This window comes from Motacilla alba, chromosome 1 (genome assembly GCF_015832195.1).
Source record: "Motacilla alba alba isolate MOTALB_02 chromosome 1, Motacilla_alba_V1.0_pri, whole genome shotgun sequence".
Taxonomy (NCBI): Eukaryota; Metazoa; Chordata; class Aves; order Passeriformes; family Motacillidae; genus Motacilla; species Motacilla alba.
The window spans coordinates 83,261,530-83,283,904 of NC_052016.1; the positions used below are offsets into that span (position 1 = coordinate 83,261,530).

The 22,375-nt window shown below is 38.6% G+C and overlaps 1 protein-coding gene across 1 annotated transcript in view; it reads left to right on the plus strand.

Annotated features, from left to right (window-relative positions):
- The window catches only part of GPC6 (glypican 6), a gene marked incomplete at its 5' end in the record, with an annotated part of 732,861 nt that overhangs the window by 641,350 nt on the left and 69,136 nt on the right, over nucleotides 1-22,375 (plus strand). The window contains 3 exons of the mRNA XM_038143686.1: nucleotides 8,883-9,013; nucleotides 16,771-16,914; nucleotides 21,190-21,219. Coding sequence (XP_037999614.1) covers nucleotides 8,883-9,013; nucleotides 16,771-16,914; nucleotides 21,190-21,219 — 305 coding nt within the window. The remainder of the gene's footprint in view (nucleotides 1-8,882; nucleotides 9,014-16,770; nucleotides 16,915-21,189; nucleotides 21,220-22,375) is intronic.

Below are 22,375 nucleotides of genomic sequence, written 5' to 3' on the forward strand. Positions count from 1 at the left end.
AATAAGGACAGTAGACAAAAATGACCATTTTGCCTAGTCTTTGCTATTTTCTTTTTGCATACATGAACAAAAACAAGACACGATCTAATAACAGTGTGTAAACTATTTAGAATTCCTCAAAGTAATAGAAAGACATAGAAGGAGAACAATTTTATATAGTAATTTTTTTCAATATGTGGAAGAAAAACATATGGTATCTGAAATACTCAAAAACTGCAGTTCACCCAACAAAACTCATTTTGTTTCTATCAGATGCAAAAAGATGACAATTGTGTGTCAATAACTCTTCATCCATATATCATAATTTCTTGATCTGCTCTACCTAAGAGACAGATACAATCCCAACAGGAATAATTAAATATCCCTTTAGTTTATTCATAATATTGACTTCTTTTTTTCCTTTTTATTTTGAAGGAAGACTAAGTGATACTGCCATGAACTGACATGGCTACATAGCTGATCAGAAATATCAAAAACCACATTTTAATTCTTAAATCTGTACATTCTTGTAATTAAAACATAGATAATAAACAACTGGATCTGATTCTCTACACTCATTTTTAAAGTTTGCCTTTTAATTAGCTGGTAATTAACCTGGCAAGGACAATTCTGGATTCCAGTCCCTCCTGAAAGAACTTGTGATATAATTTCATTACATCATTCTTCAGACACCAGCCCTTCAAGCATAAGCCAGAAAACTGGATTCACTACTTTTTGACTGTGTGCCTTAAATACCAATCTTTCAGTTCAGACTAGCCAATATTTCTATATTCCATAGAAATAACTTTAAAAAGAGAGATATTGGGAACTTTAGAATAGCAGAGGTAGTTAAAGTGTTTTTCCAGCAGGTAAAATTTTGAGACTGCTTACAGCCAGAAAATAAATTGGAATGGAGTTTTCTATGCCTTGGTTGTACTGTGTACAGTTAGACACCTTCAGGAATGCATCCTTCTGCATTACTCCTTTGAAGAACTCCATGCTCAATCATTTCTCCATGCAGAAATTATAGGCTCAGAAGGGATAAGAGGGTGAATGGATCTCTGTCAGACTGCCCCTGTGGCAGTTCATTTGGGAGCTGCCTGCAGACCCCTTTACTCATACACACACTGTCTTGAACCACAGCCTGGACCTCAAGACTGTCCAGACTCTGCACCCAGACTAAACCAAGTGTCCAGCAGAAACCTCAGGTCTTACCTGCTGCTGGTCTCCTACTCACAGGGTCATTGGCTTGAAGCTTGCGAGCTTCATTTTTTACACACACAGACACACACAGAATATTCTGCACAACCATGCTGTGATTCTCAAACAGAAAATGGTTAAGAATAGAGATTAATAAGGATATAGAGCAGACTGCAGTGATCAAGACTCTGACAAGTTTGCTGACCAGAGGTTTTTCCAGATGGCCTCTTTCATATGCCCTCTTCCACCTATTTTCCCATGGTTGTTCCTTAGCTCACCTTAATCCATCTTTCTTCGCCCTTGTTTTCTCCCATGTAAACAACCCACTCCAGATATATTTTCCCCACTGCTCCCTGTTTTGTTCAGCTTCAGCTTCGTATGCTGATAATTTTCCCCTCCAGAAAAATCTCACCCCACATCCAGCAGTTTCTCATGCAAGGACTGACACATCATTTGCCTGCATATCTCCAGAGAGAAGCTTAACTGGTTGCTGTTAGCTGAATATCCAAATAAAAATATTGAGATTCCCTCTGTACAAGTGCAACAAAATTTTCAAGGAAAATGCCTTCTCCCATGAAACAAAAGAAAGCAAAAACCAAAAATGAACAAACAAAAACCCCACAAAACCACAAAAAAATAAAATAAAGCAGGATGTAGAAAATTATAATGTTATTATTATATAGTATGAAGTGTATGTGGAGCTTATTGATACTCAGACAGGAAATCTGTAATGTGTCAGTTTAGCCTCATCAGGATAGAACCATATAGAATTCTAATACGAATAATAATTTGAAAAAGGGACTGTGGATCCTAAGGAAAACAGCAGTTTTGGCATCTCTCTCATGCCTTATTCTGTTTTCCTGAGAAGTGTTCTTATACCTCCCTTAGATGTGAGGTAGAGATTTACTTTCCTCTTCTTGAATTTTTTTAGTAAATCATAATCTAGCAGTAAAAGTTTTGGCAGATTATTACAGGGATATATTTCCACTGATATTATATTTGTAAAAAGTCAATATGTACCCATATTTCACTTTTCAATTTTTAGTTTTTAATTTGTTTCATTAGTTTACCATCTAATGCTCTAAAGATTTTATGATCACTATTTATATTTAGTGTCATGATGGAAAACTCACTGAGTTTTACCTGCATGACCTAGTAAATACAAACCAGACTCCTGCCTCCCCTTGCCCTTGGTCAGAAAGTTGGGAAGCTACCAAATGATCCCTGCCTTGCAGCCCAGCATATCAACAATTATATCCTATCCCAAAACAGTCATTGCCACTCTCAAGGTCACAGACAACTGCAACAGCTTTCTCACTCTGTTTACAACTATTTAATCTGCAATCCATGGTCTTGTCCATAGACAAATCCTTTGAAGTTTCACAAACAAAAACTTACCCTTACCTTTGTTCACCAGCAGTTTTGGGAACAAGCACTTTGCAGTTCCCCATGAATAAGTGTAAGACCACATACCTAGAAGAAAAATAGAGAACTCTTAATGGGGAATTTAAAATAAGATCTTCCTCCTTTTTTTCCCCAAAACAAAATATACTTTGCAGTTTTGTGAAGGACACGCAATTTAGTATTTTACCATTCTTAGTTTCCATGAAGAAACTGTCGTAATACGACACGAAAAGACGCCACGGACACTGCTGCTCTCCAGGTGAACAAAAAGAGGGACCTTTATTTTCTGACTCCAACATTTATAGTTTTCCAAAAGTGACAGTGGATTGGAGGGTGACAGTGCCACCTCTCCAATGACACCGGACAGACCAAGAGTCCATCAATTCTCTCCTCCTCCATGAAAGAATGCAAAACATAAGTTGTTTACAGAACTGTGTGTGAGAAAGTTCGTAACAAGAATGCAAACATCAGAAGGCTTAGCAAAGTCTTAGAAAATCAGGGTGACAAAGAAACAACATTTATAGACTTCATACATAGATTCTCTCTTGGATTCCCCTGGGGGAAGCTCAGCCACTGCTGGAATCTCACTGATAATTTTGAAGTAGAAGAGCAACAATGTGCATGAAAGGAAAAACAGATGTCACAGCCAAATTAACAGAGACCCTAAAAATGCCTTTCCTTATCAGCCTCCCAAATTTTCCCTATCAGAGCTTCTTTGTATTTTCTGGATGATAGAAAGAGGGCAAGAAAAAGGGGGCACTGATGGTTCTTGCCAGAACTTTGTATTTCAGCCTAGTTTAGAGGGGGTTATAACTTGTCAGAAGTCTCATACATCAGTTTCACTTTCCCTGCTCCTTTTATTTCAATCTGGAGTTCACTAGGAAGTTTTCTGGGAAACTGCCCTGAAAGAAATGTAACACAAACAGGAACACATCACTTTTGGTATCAGGATTATAGGAGGGTGGCTTTTTCCAAGGAACCAGAGGCAGATTATTGTCTATTTGTATTGTTAGTCTATCCATTATTTTGCCTGTAGATGCCTAGGGCTCATAAAGTACTTGCATATCTTGAAATTCACACCTGGTCTTCTGAATGTTTAAGTTATACAATAAATCACTTAGCATGATGACCAGTTTTCTCCTGTGCTTCTCATAAAAATGACACTATAAAACCTTAAAAAAAACCTATAAAGCAAACAAAAAAATTCTTTAGGATCCCTTTCTTAAATACTGCTTAAAATGAAACAAGGTCCTTCTAAAAGCCATTGACAAATACCTGTGTTTTTTCTTGATATGGAAAACAGAACATAAGGAAGTTAAAGAGAGCTGCTGTGCTCAGCTGGCAGAGACATGTTGGCGGCCCTTGGACCACACCCTACGCCTTCAGTAGCCTTTGAGGGGTTACTGCATCAGGAAGGTCCCCACCCCTGTTTTCAGCATCCAGGAGAGGCTGAGAGCAGCAGCACTGATGGTGACCCGGGTGTGCCATATGCTCTGCACTTTCTCAGGACCACTGGCAAGCCTGTGTCCTCAAGTGAGCAATTAATCACATCTATTGTTTCCAAGTCCCTGACTACCCACAGCACAAGAATGACTTACCTAAATCGAGTTCCTGATCCACTCACCCCAGCTGGCAGCCAGATGCCAGCTTTTTGCCAGATGCTATAGTATATGGAGAAAGAAGACATACTGAACCTAAGAAAGCAGATTTGGAAAAATACAAAAGAGAAAAAATAAAGAACATATGTAATTGAACTATACAGTCCAAGTATATTAACAACATAAAAAAACAGGTGAGTCAATCATCCAGTTTTCAGATTTTTTTATAGCACAAACAATAATTAAGTTCCCAATATCTACTATTTGAGGTGATTGAGAAATTATTAAGCCCACTCAGATTTACACTGAACTCAATTAGGCTTTTCAGTTCAAGGGTCTGTTCTTGAGAATTAGGATTTCAAGACTAAACCATCTAGATTTTCTGAACTTCATATTGAAATCTTTCCAGTTTCTCATGTAGTAATATTCATAACATTTTAGAAGGAAAAAAAAAAAGGACTTGGGACAGCAGTGTTGTGTTTGTTGATACACAATTAGAGATTTGAAGAGCTACAGTCTGGTGAGGACCATTGCAATGTTTTGACTGTCCTGTCATAAATCTCAGCTTATTACATTTCATCTGATTTTCACTGTATTCAACCTAACAGCTTCCACTTCACTTAATTGCACAGGGTAGCTGGTATATATGTGCTGATATGGAACTGTACAAGTGAATAGTAAAGTTTATCACTGTAGTGAGAGTTAGGGTTGGCAAAAAAGAGAACTCAACCTAATGACCTGAGGAAATATTTTCCAAGAGAGCAATTCACCTTAAACACTATACAGTGTTTCTTCATAGAAATCAATGTTATGGATGAAAAATTCAGTCTTAATTTAAATCTGAGGCCTAACAAAAAATTTCTAGTATCAAGCTAGTTAAATACAGAAGTGAGTTTGATCCCAAGGGGCCTGAACATTCATTAACAACATCCAATTATAAGACTACCTTGTTCTTCCAGGCTTCTCTCAGTCTGTGGCTGTCAGATATCATCTGGATATGTTTTATTTAGTCAGGAGCAGCATAATGGTTAGAAAAAGGGTAGAAGGAAGAGCACAGTCAGACAGAAGCTAAGGAAACAATTTTGGCATTCATAGAATAGCCACTTGTTCATCCTCTTTTGCTAGACTGAGCTTGTAGTACTCCTACCAGAAGGAGACAAGAATAACCCAGCAGCCTGGTCACTGCTAAGTCAGCCACAGCCCCACAAAGCTGCTGGAACTGAAATAAAAATGAATCCTCAAACATCAATTTTCCATTTGTGCAAGAACTCATCTGAACTGTGCAATTGTCCAAGATTTCTTGTCTGAGCTGATCTCTAAATTGAGAATTAACTGGAAGCACAACTTGGGTCAGCCTCAGAAATAATGCTGAAGGAGGAATTTGTTTTACTTCAGCCCTTCAAGCATCTCTTGTCACAACATTTAATCCATTTCTCAGACTCTTCCTCTTCAAATATATCCCTGTATAGGCCTCTACTTCAGCATTAGTTCTATCTCACATCCTAACCCCAAAACAAAAATACAAACTGCTGATATAAAGATGTACCTGTCATATTTTTCCCTTCAGCCCATGCTCCCCAGGCATATCTTTAAGATATAATTAAATAAAAGATCACAAGGCTGTAATGTCAAGTGTCACTGTTGGCTCATAGCCTCTCACTGCTCCACAGACTTAAGTTATGAATAGCTACCTGGAGTGGTCCAGATTCATTCCAAGCCAGAGGAGGAGACAGAAATTAAAGAATATGGACAAGCAGGGATTTACTGTTTGATTTTTCTCTCTCCTTTTGTTTTCTTTTATTTTCTCTTACTTTCTTCCTTTCCTTTATGTAAAGCAATAAAGCTATAGCCCATATGATTGAAATGTAAACTTGACTCTAACCTAACTTGAACCCCAGCTCTTGAAAGCATCATCAGACCTATACCATACCATATCAAAGAAAGAACTCAACATAACAAAAAGCTCACCTTTGGCAGCCAGGAATTATCCACATTCCTCAGCCTTTTCTCTCTTCCTTAACACTGACTAGTAGACAGATATATAGATAGATATATAGATATAGATATAGATATAGATATAGATAGATATAGATATAGATATAGATATAGATATAGATATAGATATAGATATAGATATAGATAGATATAGATATAGATATAGATATAGATAGATATAAACATATATGTTTATATAAAGACTGTCTATGAATAGGGTTAAGGTTCAGAAAATAGAAGCTGATTACCTAAAGGGTATCTTTCTATAGATACAAACTCTCTAAGCCAGGAACAGATTTTTAGTTTGCATCTCCTACAGATATTCATTTTGGAGTTGAAGGCACTTTCCTTGAGGAAAAGCTGTTCTTAAATTAACACTGTGGTTCTTGTTTAGTTAAAGGTGGTGCACTTTTCTGCCACATAGCTGAGATTTCACTTCAAGGTTTAATTCAGAACTATTGTCCCATGCCATCAGAAGAAGCAGCAAGTAGGCTGGAGCCAACACCCAATCTCACAAGAGATCTCCAGCAATTATGTATTTACAGAACTCTGCTTCAGCACAGTCCCTGAATACATACTAGGACTTAGCACTAGACTTTTCCAACCTTCTAGTTGCCAAAATAAAGTGGATTCATATAAAGAGGCACCTGTCCTTAACTTAAAATGTAGTCTACTCCTACCAAAAAAACCAAAACTAAACAAAACAAAACAAATCCAGAAAAACAAAACAAACAAAAAACCAAACCAAACAAAAAAAAAAAAAAAAAAACCACAAAAGACCCCAAAATCTGCCTTTTGACTGTTTTATGCAGTAACCCTAATCTTAACCTTATTCCTGAAGTAAACTACCAAAATCCAGCCACCAAGACCTGTGCCATAACAAGGCCTGGTGCTGGTCATGGCACCTAGGATTTAAGCTGATCATATTGCTCACAAGGTACTGAATCGTAAATGTTTTATAGAAGTCATTCGGAACATGAGGAAGAAAATACTTCATGGGAGTCCACACTAACAAATTCTCTTTGTATTTTTTTTTTTTTGCATTTGGAAAAACTGCAAACTTATTGCTGTAATCTGTGTGTGTGCATGTGTGTACATAGGTGAGTGTCTTTGTGTGTATGAAAACTGTTTTCTCTATCCGAGGTAGTTTCTATTTTCGCCACTTCCCACTGGAAAGGCTATAAACTACAGAATTTTTAAATAAGGCGCAGGCAAAATAAAACCTCTGCTTGAAACCAATTTCCTATCATCTGTCCATTTCTCACAGTTAGCAACAAGTGCTATACACCTCAGTCCACATAACTGGCATTACACTCTTTCCAGCCTAAAAGTACTGTGAAATATTAGATGTAAATTTGCAAAAGTGCTTTGGTGCTACCCACCAAGCAATTCCAGTTTCAGTGGGATTTCTGGGTATGCACTGACAGCATATAAACAACTTAATGCAGTCCTTGGGTGAGCTGTGCATGGACGTGTTTATCTCAACTGCTAGAGTGAGACACCAGCCCCTTTTTCCCATACCTCCATGCGCTTGTGCTTTTATGGAAAAGGAGAAGATGTCCATCTTGGAACAAACCTCTGTGACTTGCAGCCAAGTGTAAAGCTAACAAGCATTGCTGTCAGATCTATGGGGAGCTCCATGCCTTCTCCACAAAGCTGCTGTGGGACTGGTGCTTAAAACAGCAAAGCAGGCATGGGTCTGTTTCAGAAGGAAGTCTGCTCGTTACTTTCTGGAGCTTAAATCTGGTGAGCATGTGGAGATTTTTGTTTATTGTGTTAAGGTTACAAGCATCAGCTGCTTAAAGCTAATTAGTTGTTGAAAACTTTATATCTAACATGGGAGACAAGGTTCCTGTTCATATGCTGTTCAAAGGATATTCAACTGTGAACCCAGTTTATCACATGGCTATTGCCACATAAATTATAATAAATTTGTGTCTGTGTATAGACAAATATATCTGGTTCATGGCAAAACCTTCTTTCTTGCCATGAACTCCTGTTCAATTGCTTGTTTTTCACTTGTTAATGAACATCAAAAGATTAAATTATTTTTCAGAGGGGCTCTACTGAAAGTTAAGCAAACTTTTTTGTTTTAATCCAAAACATGCAAACAAGATATGTTTCTAGATACAACTTACAGCCATGTTTTGAAAATGTAGTAAGGCAAACATGGTTTATACCTATATACTATGGCAGAAATCCAATATTCATCTGCTGTTCATATTGCAAGAAAATGAGATCATTAAGGTCAGAAAGAACAGCTGCTTTAATTATAACACCCCGATAGATCATATCAAAATTTACATCATCTAACACAAATTCTAAGAACGTACCCCAAGGATTCATTTCTATCATCTTGCTTTTTCTTGGGAGGGAGATTACATAAGTGCACTCCAAAGCACTGGCTGCTTCGAGAAGCTGTGTAGTAAAAGAATTTTACCCCAAAGCTTGATAATGCTATGGCAACTAATATTAATCTAACTTTTAAAGTCTTTATTCCTCTTTCTGTGGTGGCATCAGTAGGGGAAGATATTTTTGACAGCTGGGAAGCTGCCCTGCAGGCTTCACAGTGCTGCTGCCACACATTCCCCCAGGCTCCTGCTGAGGAGTGCTCAGTATCCACACCTACAGCTGGCAGTGCTGGTCTGCCTGAGGAACCCAAAGGTATCCCTTCTTTAAGGGAATGGCTGCTTTGTGTTTTAACAGATGCTATGCTTCTGGTAGCCGAGAGATTAGAGGGACCATTCAACATTGAATCAGTCATGGATCCTATTGATGTCAAGATTTCTGAAGCCATCATGAACATGCAAGAGAACAGCATGCAGGTGTCAGCAAAGGTACTGTGTCAGTCGTGCCTTCTCTGTTATTGAATGTCACAAGTGGGGGGAAAAACATCTCCACCAATTTTTCTGTCTAGACTTTAAGAAAGATTGTCCAGACCACCAGAAATTACTTTTGCTTGTTCAACAGCTCACCAGACTGGCTTTGAATTCCTTCTTAAACTAGTTAAACAAGCTAGAACTTTTCAAAAGGAAGTGGAAGGGAGAAAGCTACCATTTATTAAACTTCAAAGTAATAGCTGTAAGAGATTTAAGGAAAATAGAGCATTCTGAAAAACAGTGGTAACTCTGTAAGCATTATCCTGCAGAGTATACTTGGTAACTTCCACTCGTGTCTCATCTGTGATTCTCCATATTAACTTCCAAACACATTTTGATTTATCTAGGTCAGACTGAGCACAATGTGTTTGAGGTGAATACACAAAATGTTCCATTTGACCTCCTTTAATAGCCACTCTAGGGAAATACTACATTGGCCGGTCTCTGATTACCAGACCTCAGTTTGATAGAGTTTTGTCTGGATTCTGACACAAAGATAAACAGAGCTAATGATACCGGCTGCCTCCTTTCCATTTTTAATGTGTGTGTGTATACACAGGTCACCACCACCTCCGAACCCCCTGTTAATAAGATCCTTCAAATTCAGTAGCAGGTGCTGTTGAGCCAATAGTCAACAATTAATGGCTTTGCCTTAATATTCATCAGCGCACTGTGGCTGAAATTCTAAAGTCAACAGTTTGCCAAGCTATCTGCATTAGGAGCTTCTGTCTCCCATTTAACTCCCAGCAGTCAGTCAGGTGCTGGCCAGACTGCCATCTAAGTCAGTGATTTTCCACTGCTTGGAAAGAAGCTGCTGTAGCTGGGAAAAAAAAAAAAAAAAGTGGGGACAAAAAGCAGGATCCTGAGGTTTACATTCTTCCTGTCAACCCAAAATTAGATGCTTTTTATGGCCCCAGAGCTGCAGGTTGCTAAGAGTTTCCTTCAATATGCCTTTTTCTTTCAACCTATATGATGTTCCTTGGATTTTAAAAGCAGTCTACATCCTGCAGGATGAGACTTTATTCTGGCACCAGTCATCAAGGTGTTTAACAGCCAAGTTCTCTCAAATATTTTGGGAATTAAAGGTTAGCTTCAGCAAACTCAGCCCTTACCTCAAAAAAGAAACAAAAAATATTTTCACTTAAAACTCACCCCAGGCCCAGGTGTATTTTGTTTTCCTTTTGACTTTTTACTTTTTTCCTTTTTACTGTTTGGTTTTCACAGTTTTTCCATTTGCTGGAAAGCTGCATCCCCTGCCAGAGTCCAATGATGTTTTGGCATGAGCTCATCTCACTACTTGTTCATAGCAGAGCAGACTGTTTCTCCTGTCCCTCACAAATATTTTACTTGCTGTAAAGATTAATAGCAATGCCATTTGCAATGCAATAGTTTTTCCTCTAAGAGAAACCTTAGATAATATTTTTTTGGATCCTGTAGAACAGAAAAGAAATTATATCAGCAAAATTTATTTCATTATATTTTCATAGATAACAGAGCTGTCTATCCTTGACGGACCTTTGTATATTCTCTGTAGACCATTATTCTCATTAAATGTGATTTCCTTTATCTCCTAGGTTATAGCCATCTTTTTCATGTAACATGGAAATGCTTTACCCTTTTATAAAAAGGCAAAGGCTTTGGGAATAGTGCTGTCCTCTTCTATGCCAGGTCAGACTTGCAAAGATGAATACAAGCAGACTTTGATCCATCCTTTGTCATCTAATTTTTTCCCCCTTATACATATTGACCACTTGGAGCTTCAGTGGAAATGACAGACACCTCACCAGATGTAGTGGGGTGCATGGAATGCAACTGCAGACCTAATGTGGGAGAAAAGCCACTCTCGTCAATTAATCCGAGATGCCACTCAGAAAGCTGCAAGTGGGGTGTTGAAATCATGATCTTTTCTGTTTTCTCATTCTTCAGACAATTTTGTACCTTTTATTTGACTGCACCTACTGAAAAATGTGGTGACTAGGAATCATAGCTATTTTTCCACAAGTCAGTTAGTGCCTTTTCACAGTGGAAAAATGATGATGCACTAATAATATTATGCCTGCAACACCCACATACACATAGATTGTTTCTCACTGCTGACATGCAGCCTTTTCTATCTAAAAACCCGGTTGAGTCTGGGAAAAGACTATGCTGTATTCAGTAGAATTTTCTGCCATGTTATATAACGTTGTTTTTTCTTTTAAAATGAGTGGGAAATATGAAAACAAAAGGTTTCTTCCTCAAGGAGCTCTCACTTACATCATCCTCTCTGCAGGCAGAAGACCCAGAGCTTATTTAATACAAAATCCAGCGCTCCTGTTTCAAATAGCAGTTATACAAAATTGCCCTATTCCAAAAGCCCAAGAAAAGCCAGTGACTTAACAATTAATCAGAGCAGAAAGTCAAGGCTTATTGCTTGAGTTCACTCCTTGTATTTCATTTCCTTAGAAGACACATACCCTCAGTCTTCCTCTTTTGATAGCTGCACGTCAATACTGAGACAGAGAATTAAAGAGATACCACGTGTCCCTCTTCTATCTTTGTCCTGCTGACCAAGGACATTCAGACTCAGACACATCCCAGTATCTCTCACTGCATAAAATGGAGCATCTCTGTTCCTAAGCCATTAGCTTTTCTTGTTTATGTGATGATTACAGTCGATTCTTCTAGCACAGATCACATTAAACATGTGCTAGTGTTATGTTAAAATCCTCCAATTCATGCTGAGGCTACAATCTTTCTCTGTTTTCTTGGTATTTCTCAGCAGTTTATATTCAGCACTGGCTGTCCAGGAAGTCTGACCACAAATCTCTAGGCTTCTTGGCTGCCCATCTTGCACACCTGTCATGTCCCTTAATGACAGCCACACAAGGTCCTTATTTTGCCTCAGGGAAAACCCCATTCCTGACAGGTGTGACAACTGGAGATGCTTGTCAAAAAAGAGCAATGGTATAGAAGGTCACACACCAAGGCTGCTGGAAGGATCTATGTGCTCTAAATATGCCCAAACTTTCCCTTCTCCAAGAGAAGACAAGGACTGCTGATCATCAAAACCAGTTTCCATAGATTCATCATCTAACACCTGCAGCCATCCTTACAGAGTACCTTCCACAAACTACATCACAGAGAGTGCTAAACTATCAGCCTGAGCTGCCTGAGATGCCTCCCAAGACAACATCAGTACCTCTTAAGAATAGACCTTGCAGGCTGGGTCTACCCAGATTAGAGTAATGTTCCCTGAAGGTTGCCTCTAGCAGAACTCATGGTGTAGTAAATTCACCTTGGATTTCTGCTTTTAATAGCTGAGACAGGATGTCCCTTTATTGAAATATCTTTGTAATTCTCCAGTGACACCTTTTTGGTATTTGAACAATATAGTGCCAAATTCAGTACTCAGCAACATGTTGATTGTTTCTCAGGCAAAATTTTTACATTTTGTGCATTGTTTCTCACATCCAAGACTTAGTCATAGCATACATTTACTTTATTCTCATTGTCATTCTCCCTGAGGTAATTCAGGTAGTCATATTCAGTCATAACATATAAACACTCATTTCAATCTTGGCCAAAACAAGCATGTTTTGAGAGCCTTCACAATTTTCCGACAAGGCTGTCAGTACCAACACCTTTGGTTCCTGCTTCGAGTCAAGAAGTAAATGCTGCATCTGCTCCATTTTAAAAACATACTAATTGATACCTGCAGAGATTGCTCATTCACAAGTGGAGGAAAACTCAAAAAAACAGAACAAAAGATGTTATAACATCCATTTTTTTTCACAGTGGAGAAATTTCCGAATCTGGTTGCATCAGCATAATCATGTCTCCATTGCAGTTAAAAACCAACCTATTGAACTATTTTCTGCAATGGCCTGGTCCTAAACAAGTATGTTAGACTGCTGGAAGAGTCATTTGGCTGCCATGACCATATTTTTCCACTTTCATGTAGTCTATCCCATAAGTGAGTTTCCCCTTAGTAAGTCTTGAATCTGCTTTTATCTGAGTTGATGGATGTGCCGTTTTAACCTATAAATATAAGTTCCTTCTCAGCAATTACTTCAGCTAAATGGATGAATGAGCTCCATGACATAGCAGACTACCTATGCATTATTTATAAGGAGGATATCTTCACAGAACTACATCCAAGGTTCTTCTTAAAATAGTCCACAAGTTTCACACTAAGAAAACCTCTTCATTTATCTGTTCTTTCCAGAGCTCTGTGCAGGAAAAATATAATGGCATTTCAGGTAAAAAATCAATGCTGCTCTATCTGAAGAGTCAATGGAGCAGAATCATATAGAGACACTCAACTGGAAACACTGAGCACTAGCACATGGCTAAAAAACAGTATGACCCAAGGTTTCACAGAGAACAAAATTTGTCTTCTGCAAAAAATTCAAAACTTCACATTCTCCTGGGAAAAGGGCTCTTTCTTCTACAGTATCTACATCCTAGTCCTGAAGTAGATACTTCCATTTAGTCAGCTCAAGAGATTTAATTCTTCACTGGCTCTGTTGACTTGTTCTCACGGCTTGGTTCATATCCCTGAGCAGAGAGACTTGGTCCATTTGAGCTTTAACAGCAGTTCAGCGGGGAATGGTTTCATGTTATAAAATCTTAACAGGTGTCTCAGATATCCCAGAACATCCCAAACGACTGTAGATGCTGATGGGAGAGAAACAGAAGGAAGCTTTTGCTCTCCCCTATCTTAGATGTATGGCTTAAATGTAGGCACATATATGATGACAACTAAAGTTAGCTTTCTTAATTTCAAGTGGAATCTATTCTCTAAATTCAGATGAAATGGACTGCACCAACTATATATAAAGTACAATTTTTTAGAGTGGGTTTATGCTACCAATTCCCAGCATGTGTAATGAAACACCTGAACATTTTTCCAGAAACTGTTCAATACCTCTGAGTAGCATTGTAAAGAAAGTATTTCATGTGCTTCTTCTTAGAAAGCATTTGTTAATATCAGTTATCATCTTTACATTTTGTGTTCTGTCAATACCAGGATGCAAATTTAAAAACATCTCTTTTGCACTCAAAATTCAGTTATTTAATATTGCATCCTTACTGCATTTCTGTTAGGTCATTTAAAAAGCAAGTTAGTTCTTTTTCTGTCATGTAAATGTTACTGTCTAGTTTCCATCTCTATTATTGTCTGACTGTATGTAAATTTGTTTATATAAAACTACTTGCTGAAACTATTTGTATGAAGATAAATGCCACAAAGTCTCTGTTGGGTTTTTTTCAGTACATCATAAGAAAGATGTTATATAAATTATGCAGACTTGCAGTTGCACCACATGGCCATACAAGTAGCTTAACAATCACACTCTGGGACTTTTAAGGAGACATTCCCTCACTTTCCTTTCTCCTGAGAATCTAGTCGTATGTTTTGTATAATTGTCACTTGCTTTGTAGGCAAATACCCAGTTGCTTAATTGAGTAAATGAGATTTTATAGATATCTAAATAAACAATTATGTTTTCAGTGCATAACTTATCTCGAGTCAGAAGAAACTTAAGTGTACTTTTGTAAGTATAATTCATGCTCTTAACATATAGATTTCACCCTTTAAATTGTCCTACACAATCATGTACAAGTCTTGAATATTAATATTAGTTGAATTTTCTTCATAGAAGAAAAATAAGATCCTTTCCTGATGAAAGGTTTAGAGCTTTACAAGCTAAAATTTTTTTTCTTGGTTGATAAAATTAATTTATTGTCCAATAGTCCTCAGGACTAGGGAGGCTTGAAACTCTTAAAACAGATATTCTCAAACCAGACCAAACAGTATTCCACTCATAAATTAAAAATCCCAATGGCCATACAACAGCTGACTTGCTGGACTTTAAGCCAAAGCAGACCTGATGACTGGACATATATTTAGTATTAATCAGCTTCTTTCAGCAAACTTTGAATCATTTGGGACCTCTAAATTAACATCAGGAAACCTAACTAAAAGCCCATTTAATGTGTCCTGAAAGAAACAGAAGTTGCACCATGGACCTGGGTCACTCTTCCACGGGGTGCAGTCCTTCAGGCACAGCCTGCTCCAGTGTGGGTCCCTTCACAGGGTCACAAGTCCTGCCAGCAAACCTGCTCCAGAGTGGGCTCCTCTCTCCACAGGTCTGCAGGACCCTGCTCCAGCACAGGCACCCACGGGGTGCACGGGGTCACAGCCTCCTCTCAGGCACCCACCTGCCCTGGTGTAGATGTGTTCCATGGGCTGAGGGTGGATCTCTGTATCCCCATGGACCTCCATGGGCTGCAGGGACACAGCTCCCTCACCATGGGCTGGCTATCCCATGGGCTGCAGGGGAATCTCAGCTCTGGCACCTGCAGCACCTCCTGCTTCTCCTTCTGCGCTGACCTTGGTGTCTGCAGGGCTGTTCCTCCCACATGTTCTCACCCCACTCTTCCCTGGCCACAATTTCATCTGCACAATGACTTTCTTTTCCTTCTTAATAATGTTATCACAGAGGCATTACTGTAATTTCTGACTGGCCCAGCCTTGGCCAGCAGAGCTGCCCTGGAGCCGGCTGCCATTGGCTCTGCCAGACATGGGGGAAGATGCTGGCAGCTTCTCACAGAAACCACCCCTGTAGTCCCCCCACTACCAAAACCTGGCCACAGAAACCAACATAGCCACATAAAAAGGAGTTATTTGGTCCTACAACCAAAACACAGCATAGTTTTCACCCCCACAAAGCTCCTTCAGTCTGTGTATGGCATTAGGGTTTTGTATAATATAACTTACGAAAAATTCTGACATTTAATTCTTCTTTTGAATGGAGGCAAAATGTTGAAACATTCAAAATACAATGGTCACAAAACCAGAAGGGGGATTCTAAAACTGAAAAAGTTGGTGTGAAGGCAAACACTAGGATTCTACTTCATGAGAGCACTTGAAAATTTTAACTCAGTGGATTTTCTACCTTCTTTCAGATGTGCAGCTTGTGTGAAAATGCCTCTGGGAAATATGCTTGATATCCAGTAGTCAAAAGTGTCCTCTGTGTCCTTTAGTACCTACCAGATACACAACACCGAAACCTTTTTCCAGATGGAAGTATATGAAAAATTTCATAACTGCGAACATTATTTTCTATACCCAGAAAACAAACACACTAACAGAAAATAATTATCACTGTTGCCCACTCAGTCTGCCTCACCCTTCTAGGGAGAGATTGGTAGGGAATAAAGTTATCCAAGTTAAAAAACTATTTCATCACTGACCTTTTCTCTAAGACTACAAATAAGATTGCAAGGTACAAAGAGCTGTAGGTAGGGATTATGGATGACCTGTGATTCTGGGTAAATACTGCATTTTAACAAAATTGAAAACAGTTATCAACTATGTCCTGCCACAAAGGTCATCCTTTTGTGTAGTTTCCTTCTTGGAAAGACAGCAATTAAGATGCTTTCAGATGTTAATTCCTCATAATAATCACCTTCTTAAATTAAGAGGATTTTAAGGTCCCTATATGTTTCCATACCTTCACCAAGTGATTAATAATGCTAAATTATTAACCTGAGTTTTAATGCAGGCCAAGCACCCAATTCAGTAGTATAAAAATGTCAATCAAATCTTGTTTCAAGTGTACAAAAAAAAAAAAAAAAAAAAGAAAGAATAAAGAGACTACAAAATACCAGCTTTCCTTTTTTTATGATTCTCATTTAACCAACATATAACCAAGAATGTCTTTTTTCAGGTTTTCCAAGGATGTGGCCAACCTAAACCAGCACCTGCCCTGAGATCTTCCCGTTCTGTCCCTGAAAACTTCAATACCCGGTTTAGACCATATATCCCAGAGGAGAGACCTACAACTGCTGCTGGGACAAGTTTGGATAGGCTGGTAAGGCAAAATATATTCCATTTTCAGATTAGTACTAAAGGCATGGCTATATACTAGAAGGTGGTCATCTCCTGATTTAAGAATTTTAAAATCACTCTTTATAGTTTCTTTGCCAGCTGTTCCAGCATTCAGTAAAGCTTTTATTCTCCACTGGAAATGGTATAGAATTTCATTGTAGGAGAGCAGTATGGCTCAGTTTTTATGTATTAGACTTGTTAGAAGAGAATAAATTCTTTCCTACAGGCCAGAAACCACATAAGCCTTTGCAGGTACTTTACAGTATAAATTATGTATCAAAAGTGGTCTACAACAATATTTTATGTTTTTTTAATTTTATAAAAAAGTTATGTGTTAAGGCCATTTTTATCACCTAGTTCTTCAACTTACACCCTTGCAAAGGCACCTCAATTTGTTTCACTTCTTTACTTAATTATAAAATTACCACTGTGTTATTTCCATCCATCTCAACAATTGACTTTAATCAGCTAAAACTTCAGTGATCGTTAATCTTGCTTTACTTATTCAATCATTTTGGGAAAACAATACTTCAACATAAGATTATTTTCTTTACTACCAATCATCGGAATCACATTTCAGACTTCAATGTTCCTGCTATTTATACATCTATAGATTTATAGAGGGATAATTAGTACAGCTGTTAGTACCATCCCAGCAATCATCTGTAGGTAGAACCGATGAGCGAAACTGAAGAGCTTCTGATCTAAAAAAAGGCTGTATCACATGCCCTCAGCTAATTGCTGCACACTTGCAGAGCACTGGTCTGTCTTGCCAAAGGGAGCACCCAAATATACCAATGCAGATGAGGACCAAGGTATCTTCTTGATGCCATCATTCATCAAATTCATGGGATGTCACAGTAGTTTTTCACAGTGCCAAGTCCTTCCAATCACTTCTGTCTATGTTGTACTCTATGCACTCTATTCTGTCAATTTTCATGGCAACCCAATTCAATTTCCAATTTCCTATTTCTACCCAATAGGAAAATAACATGGCATTTCTAGTCAAGACTTGGGATTACCGTGCAGTAAAAAGCAACATTTGTTAGTTCTCCGCACTTCTGGAAATACTGTAGCCTGGTCATCCTAAAAGGAGAAGCAGAGAAGATGCTTACCTCCATTGTATATCCAACTGCAGCAGGATCATAGTGCAGTGCAACATCTCAGGCTAAAAATCTGACTAGCAATATTCAATCTATATTTGTTGGGATCTTAATTTTACCCTTTCACATTAGATTTAAAGAACCAGTCCTTCTGCACTGCTAGGAGCAGAGGTCTGGATCTTAATGTAGAATTGGTCAAGGTGAAGTGAAAGGTCACTAAAGCCTTTAGGTTTCAATCATGCTTTGTCAAATCTGAAGGTTGCAAACAGCTGAAATGGGAGCAAGAGCATAAAAAGGAAGGGGCTGGAAGCACAGCTCAGCTTGGATTAGTCTGATGATGTAAGAACAGTACAAGCATTTTTGTAATGAACAAGGAAGATTTAAGATTAATTACATATTGACATAAGAAGAATATTCTGAACATATGAATATCCTTTTTAAAATACTAACTTGGAAAATACTGAGCAGCACACTGAATAAAGCAAAGATGTGTCCTATGCTGCCAGCCTTTAAAGGCTGAAACTAATGAAAGCTGCCAATGCAGATAATTCGTTATGACTTCTGGACTTTGAAAGGGGAACTTATCTCCATATGATTTAACTAGTCTTGTTCATGAATTATTTCAGGAAAAAAAAAACCAAGGAGTTTAGTATTGCTGCTGTTCATTTAAAAAATGTTCAAATCAAATTCCTATTTCCTGTACTTGCTGATGGTATCTAAAATAATTACTATTTATGGTCTGTTAATGATGAGTTTTGGTATCGAACCCATCTTCAAATAGCAGTGATGAATGTGTTGCCTCCTTCTGGGCTGGGACCAACCATCTCTCAATTCAGAGATGGCTGCTGATCTCAGTGGAGCTAGGAAAGGTAGTTTATGTGGATTAGAGCAGACGGCCTTATTTCAGAGCTGTAATCCCTTAGCAGCTCTCAGGAAAGGTCACTGCCTGCATCTCACACCATCTTGGGTAATTTTATCCAGAAGGATATAAATGCTACACTCCTTCCTCACAGAAACACCATTTAACCTGTGTTAGAACCTTTCCATGTGCTGAATCATTCCCTGAATGACGTTATCTCTCTTCATTAACTGTAGCTAGAGCTTGGAGGACCAGCTTCCTTTGGATACTCCTAACCCTTGCATTGTTAACAGGGTGTAACATGCACAGCAGTTTTCTTGTCTGCACACTGATCATTTTCTGTTGCTTACTTCATGTAAATACACTGCAATATTAGTATTTTGTTGGTATTTTCAAACACTTAAAGACCATTTTGACTATTATGGATATAAGAAACTAGTCTTTTCTTGTGATTCAGAAGACTCTTCAGTGTTATATTAATACTTTTAGAAGTCTATTCTGGAGTTTGTATTAATGAAACACTGTCAGACCACTTGACTTTAAACTGTCACCATAAAGTCCAAACATACAGTCACAAAAACCTCAAAAGAAGTGACAAACCATTCTGCTTTCATCTGTCTTTGACAGCAGAAGAAACCAAGTTTAGAAAATATTTCCTCTGCATCTCAATGTTATACAAACATGCAGCATACCTGAACCAAATTCTGTTTTAGTCTTGCTCATATCCCCACTTATAACCTTAATTCAGTTGGGCATATTTTATCAGGTATGTTGCACAAAGCAGCCTTCATAAGAAGCCTATGCTGAAATCACCAGGTACTCAGCCCATCTGAAAAAGTGCTCCTTCATCCTTGCCTGAGCTCATGCAATTAATCCAGCTATTCCATTTCAAAAAGTGATTTCTCTGTGTTATTGTCATAGCTGTAACAAGTAAGGCTTAACAAATAAGAAATAGATCAAAATTATTTATAAGAAATGTGGAAAAATCTAAATATCCCCCCAAAGCTGCGGCATATGTGGTTTTAAAGCATCTGATGTATTTAGGAAGCTACATAGAACTTGAGAGACTTGTCTAAGCATGGATGAAAAGCACCATCTGAGACATCCTAGGGTATCTGAAATATAGGACCAGCAGAGGACTCAAGGAGACCAGTACACTTCTGGAGCAGCAGAGGGGGGCTGACTTGACTATACTGCAGAAGCTCAAGCAATTCAGGACACTTATGCTCAGACAATTCAATGACATCTTCACAGCACTGGGCCTAAAAGTCAGGCTCTTTCTGAAGCCAATGGAGAGAGACACACATCTTTGGAGAGTGATTCACCCCATCTGGCACAGACATCTCTCAAAGACTGGGAAATAAAAGACTCTGTTGGAATATGCACATGTCGATAGACAAGACTGAAATGCCTTGGAGTATTTAAGTCATCTAACTGAGCTGGACGATAGAACAGTAGTTTGAGATGCTTATGCTTCCCTGGACTGGCATCTGAAGTATGGATAGAACACCCTAGAAGATGTTCACTATGAGGCATCCAAGTGGGAGAGCAGAACTGAGCTCCAGCTGTTTTCTGCAGGTTGCACCATGTGAAATTCAGCTACATAAATATAGTCACCTAATGCTCTTTGAGATGCCTGTGCTCTTCAAGATGTTCAAAGGTGAAAACGATGTTACAGGAGACCTGGTTGGATGTTAAATGGAATATCTCAGAGGTGCTAAATTGACTTGCTCTGCCTACGTTTTGATAACTGTATTCCACCTTATACTGACTGTAACAGTAGCAAAAATGTGGACTTTTCTGATTCAGTATAGAAATCCATAGTGCAGATACTTAGAACCAGCTACCTTGATTTGAGTCCAGATGACTGTCATTTTGACTGTTAACAGAGAGAAATAAAGGCCTTAGTTCAGTTATCTAAGCATGGGTTTAGGTAGCTGATTTGAGATCACGTATTTTTAAGGCACAGTTCATCTCATCCTAAAGTATACATTTGAACAGCTCAGAGAAATCTTTCCTTATCCCTCTACTACAAAGTGCCAAAAAGTGACAATCTTAGTCCAGGCATCTAGCAAGTACACCTGAAGACCAGTAAATTTTAAAAATTGTCAAAAATTAAATAATTTTAACACCTTCTTCTGTAGAGCATGATCTAAAGTTTCTCATTTAAAATCAACTGCTTATAAAGACTCGTTATCTTCTCTGTGGTTGCCTGTTTGGTATAACCTGTGGTTTATTTTGTTTTGTTTTGTTTTGTTTTTCTGTTCCCTGAATCTGTTTCCCTCTTGCTTCCCAGAGGACTATCTGGAGGACAATGCAACATGGTGTAAGCTTTGGTATTCTTATTCTTCATTTCATTCCCATTTGTCTTTGTATGATGATGGACAAAACACTTGTTTAAGTTTCATCTTCACCATCTTTACTTTGTGTGTGTGTCGTGTAGGCTCAAATACTAGCAGTTCTTTCTGTAATTTTGCATTCTAATTTCATTTTGCCAAGTCCCCAGAGCCGCTGCTGCCTTCCAATATTTTTCTCTCACCACAAAGATGATGCCTCATCCCCAGAAAGGAGTTATGTATTCCTCCAGTGAACTAAAAACTGGTGTAAGCATCCCCATAGTCTCAAACCCCACAAGGGCATGTAGAGCAATGCAGACACTGCAGTAGCATTCAGCTCAGAGTCCTGTGCTTGGAGCAATGGAAATGAGCTCCCAGGCCTTCCTAGGCTCTCTCCCTAAAAACGCCCCAGTCTTGCTGGCCAATCTCCTTGTACTTTACAGCTTCATAAGCTTTTGTGGCTGTTAGAGGTCCCTGGTTCCAGACAGAAAAGCCTTCCTCAGCAGAGCTCATTCAGCACAGCCCGAGGGGAAGGCACAGTTTTGCATTTAGCATGGACTTAATAGTCCAGCTTCTTAGCAGGACTAATTAGTCTACAGAGAGCACCATGCTGATACAGCCATGCTGCTTCCTGTGTTTGAGCTGCCCCCAGTACCTCTGTATCCACCACATCACTGTACAGCAGTGCTGTCTTAATTGAGCTGGAATTTCTCCCGAGAACATACTGCAGCCTGACCAGGCTGGACGTGTATAAAATAATTCCGCATTTTCTTTCAGGAGGACACGAAAGTTTTCTTGATTTTTCACCAGGGAGCTGATGCACTCTTAAACATATACATAATGCACATGCATTCTATGGAGACAGGCAACTGAGAAATTGGCCGTGGCACTCATGGGTGATTTGCATTCATGCACAGTACAGTGGCTGCATAGATTAGTAGATGAGCATGCACCCCATCTGAGAAAGAACACCTTTTATGCTCTTTACCCTGGGGAGGGGAATATACTGTGTCACACTATGTGGGAAAATGTCCTTTTAGAGTCCCTTCTGATTTTCTTAAAGTAAAAGCAGATAAAGTCTCAATTTCCATGTGGAAGATACCCTGAACTACCCTTTTTAGGAATAAATTCCGATATACTTTGAGT